Source organism: Eimeria acervulina, genomic scaffold (assembly GCF_000499425.1).
Source record: "Eimeria acervulina Houghton genomic scaffold, Eah_scaff449, whole genome shotgun sequence".
Classification (NCBI taxonomy): Eukaryota; Apicomplexa; class Conoidasida; order Eucoccidiorida; family Eimeriidae; genus Eimeria; species Eimeria acervulina.
Genome location: NW_013549799.1, coordinates 22,468 through 26,825, shown reverse-complemented (window position 1 = coordinate 26,825; position 4,358 = coordinate 22,468). Strand labels below are relative to the sequence as shown.

Below are 4,358 nucleotides of genomic sequence, written 5' to 3'. Positions count from 1 at the left end.
TCTGCATCTACATCTACATATATATATATATATATTATATAGCTACATAGATTTGCACTGCTAGAAAGAGCAACAGAAACGCATTACCGCTTAATTTTGTTTAATTGAGCAAACAGACAAACGAATTTCTTTGTTTGTCCTCATGCATCCCCAAGCAGCAACAAAAACAAAAAGAAGCTGTCTCCTCCTCTCCAACACCAAACAAAAATCTTACACTTGCACGAGAATTAACTGCTAGAAATATCCTTTACAGATATGCACATATATATATATATATATATTACGTAGTCTCGTTTCTTGCTGCCTGAGGAGATTCTGTGTTGTTATTTCTGTCTCCTCTTTGTTATCTATGTATGCAAATACACACGTAGAACCCCCAGCATACACAAAATGCATGCAGCAGGGCGTATCCGTTGCAGCTTGAGCTGCAGCTATAGCTTCAGGTGCAGGCGCAGCTGTAGCTGCACGCCTGTCACAGTTTGCATGCGTTTTTGCTGTATTTATTGCAGCTATATGCAAACAGATACTCCTTCTTCCTCAGTCTGCTGGAGATTCCACCTCATAAATCCAATACCACTGTCTGCCTATTACCTTCACAGTCATCGCCGTGTACACCGCCTCATCCACCATATACAACATCGTGAATACAGGAACTGAGGAAAAACGCAAACAGAATATGCGATAAACAAAAACCTGAAGAAAAGATGCAGATAAATTTCAAGGCTTTACCAGTCTATAAAGTTTAGGGATTGAATTCATAGAGGTGAAAACGCAAAAATATATCATTTGTATTAATGCTGTAATACAAATAACTTCTTTCAAAATGAAATAAACAACACGGAGGGTTGCTGCGGTGTGTGTGTGCACAACTGCCTATACACCCGAAATGGTAAGGCATATAGGTGGGGGAAACTGGGTTGAAAATGGAGGGAAAAAGAGGAAAAAGAAAGAAATTCAAATGACTTACTCGTAAGAGACCAAATAATAAACGTTGGGACCCAGAAGAAGAGGAATTCTGCCTTCATCAGCAAATCATGATGGCCGTACACATTCATGCGTCTCCTCGGGAAAAAAGGAATATTCAGCTGAACACGCAAATCAAGGAGTGTAAAACAACAAAAAACAAATATTAAATCAAAAACATACGCAAAATACCCACCAAATTCATCTCGCCGGCCCTCAACTGCAAGCAGCATCCACTATGAAACACAGAAGAAACAAAAGAAAACATACTACTGTTCCTCGCTCTCCAAGTTTGAGATTTGCATTAAACTATTGAGCAAAGTCTTCTCTATTTTCTGCAATTAAACAAACTTTTCCCTATCACTTCTTCTGCTATACCGAAAATGCTGCAGCATATTATACCCTCTTCATTCATTCATTTCCCTAATCGTCATTTATTGTTGTTTGAACGCAAATCATTCGGCGCCACCATTCTCATGAAAGGAGCAAAAAGACAAAGGCCAAGTGTGTCTAGATTCAGCGGACAGAAGAAAGAAGCGGAATACAATCTGCCGCCTAGGGTTTAGGGTTTAGGGTTTAGGGATCAGGGCTTCAGCGCCCACCTGGTGAATGCAGAATAGTTCAACGAGGGATCTGGGTTCGACGCCTTTGATCATCTTCTTTCCGTCAACGGAAACGATCTGTTGCTTAGGAACAGGTGAATAAACATCTTCAAAATGAAAAGTATGGGGTGTAATCGGAAAAGTATATGTGCCGTCAGGGTTTAGGAATTTCCTTGGGTCGCCATGATGCGAATGATCCTGAGGCATGTTATAAAGGCCCTTTGGTTCTTCTCCATGCTCTAAATGATGAAGATCGTCAGCTTTAGCTTTATTTAGTGGTGTCTGTTGAGAAGGAGAGAGAGAAGAAAAGGCTCTCGCGGGGAAACAGGGAGTGAAACGCCGAGTGAGCAAACCCTGAGATAGGGGGGAAAATGGACGAAAAAGAGAATAATTCATCTTCGGTAGATATTAAAACATAAAATTATCTTAATTATTTACTAATATCGAGAGAATATACGAAAAACATACAACAAAAACACAAATTCAACTTCCGCTGCCCATCTCAACGACCGCAAGCAGCAGCGGCAAACTGCTGCTTCCCTCGCTTCTTCTTTTTCTCCTCTCCACTAAAAATGAAATGCAGCAAATGGAATTTCGGGTATTTGCAGTTTATCAAACAGCGTAGAGCAAACAAAAACGCGAAAACTAAACCAAACCAGCCGTATCAGCACAGCAAGCCCCAAGCTGCGGCGACGACTGTCCACTAGAATAAAAGTGATTAGATCAATGAAATAAATAATTTAAGCGTAATTTGGGATTTCTTTTTCTTTTTTATAATTTAATTTAGGTTTTTTCTTGCAGCTGATAACGCATCCATAGTAAAGCAGCTTCACCTTGCTGTGTTTCATGTTGCATGTTCCTCCGATTCGACAACCACAGACGTCTTGTCTGTTAATTCTTAAATTTTTAATCTAATTTACTTCCTATCTTGTTCATCAGGGGGCTTTGTGCATGGAAAAACAAACGCAGTATCTCTTATTCCCCTACACGCTATTCAAAAGTTGGGTTGTACTAAGACAGTCCACAACTTTAGGTATAAGATAATAAACATACTTCACAAAAAGAAGCATTAAAGCTTCTTCCAAGTCTCCAGATGTACTGAGCGCAGTTGTCGAAGTGCTTGGGGCTGATTATGATAAGGATAGGAGATATTAGCGTGTTCACAGTGAAGTTGATGGATGCACCTCTATCTGTCTGCAAGCTGCCTACTAAGGTCCAAGTAAATGTTTAGCAGCTATCTACAGTGATAGTGAATGCAGCAATATGGAGCTTGATTACTCTTGCACGTGGGGCCTCCTTGCAACAGCAGTTGTAGGGAGATTAGCTGCAGCTAATGATTGACTTGTCCGCTCTTTCCTCTCTACACCAGCATCAGTACTTTAGCCGCTATGTTCAAGTCGCTTCAGATAGAAGAGGAGGTTAGAGGCTTTTAATAAAGTATTTCCTCTAAGTCTTTTGCGTGACAAACAATCACCACAATCACGGCCCATCGCTACAGAGGCAGGCTCCTGCTGTAACTGTTGCTAAAAGACAACTCATGCATGCATGCGCAAGTCTACATATATATGTATATATATATATATATATATGCTATAGACAATGTAGAGGACTCTATTGAATGATTCTTCACCGGCACTCAGGCAATATATATATTGTTCATCTGCATGCAAGCTGGAATATATATACATATATATATAATATAAAGTTGAGACACCGCAGGCTGCACTCCTAGCTAGAAACTCATTCAACGTGCATTCAGAAGAAACAAAAGGAATAAGTTCTCTATTTTTTCACTCACGAAGTCTTTCATGCAGCGAAATATGTTGAACTCCTGCAGCAATTTAAAAATAAATCAACGAAGAAAATTAGCGTTCATATATCTTTAAGATAAGCAAGGTGTGTATACCAACTAAATAATGCTTTATTTTCTTTTAAAGTCCTTTTTAGTACTGTGAATATCTTTGAACAAACCTAGAAGACTTCCCAAGTCAATGAAATGGAGAGGAGATGCATAGAGTTGCTCAAGCGAAGTTAGCCGCATTAATTTAATATTTAAGTTGTTCTCTTTTTAATACAAATTAATATCATTTGAATGAAGGCTAACAAAGGAAGGAGCTTCTCTCAGTCTCTTGCAAACTAGAAAGGGTATTTCAAGCAAGTTCAAATAAAATTTTCTGATTTTTTGCACTTGTTCTGCTTTAGTTATACTATCTCATTCTACTGTTAGAATTTAATTGTCTTTGTCTATATTCTTCTTCTATTGTCTGATTCTCCTGTTAGAATTCAGTTGTCTTTGTCTATATTAAAGGCGACAGCACAGGCTAGAGAAGCTCCTTCTTAGTGAAGGGAGAGGTATGAAAAGTATAAAAAGTATTGACATGAATGTTTGTATGCTTGGGAAGCAAAGTAGAGGAGCTCAGTTATAATAACATCAATACAGATGAATTAATGCATAGGAGCTTAAGCTGCCCCAGAGTATGTAAAGATATAATGCAAAAACAAGAAAAATAAGCCCTACGGTGCTTGAACATGCAAGAAGGAGAACAAAAGAAGAGATAGATTCATCATTTATTTAATAAACAAATGACAATAAAGGTATTTGCAGTACAATATGAATACAGCTAGATGTAAACAAATAAAAGGAATTAACTACTATTCGATAAGGATCTTAAAAGAAAAGGTGATATGCATTTAATAAATAAATGTTAATAAAAGGAAACACCGTTAATATATATGTATATATATATGTATATATACATATATATATATATATATATATATATATATATATAT

General features: G+C 37.7%; 1 protein-coding gene across 1 annotated transcript; it reads right to left on the bottom strand.

Moving 5' to 3' along the window:
- Positions 1–537: 537 nt before the first annotated feature.
- EAH_00038900 (Mitochondrial cytochrome c oxidase subunit 2a, related) lies at positions 538–1,619 on the bottom strand (the record flags this gene model as incomplete). Its single annotated transcript, XM_013395425.1, has 3 exons — positions 538–653; positions 968–1,085; positions 1,566–1,619. 3 exons carry the CDS (start codon positions 1,617–1,619, stop codon positions 538–540), a joined length of 288 nt encoding a protein of 95 aa, XP_013250879.1.
- Positions 1,620–4,358: the final 2,739 nt, after the last annotated feature.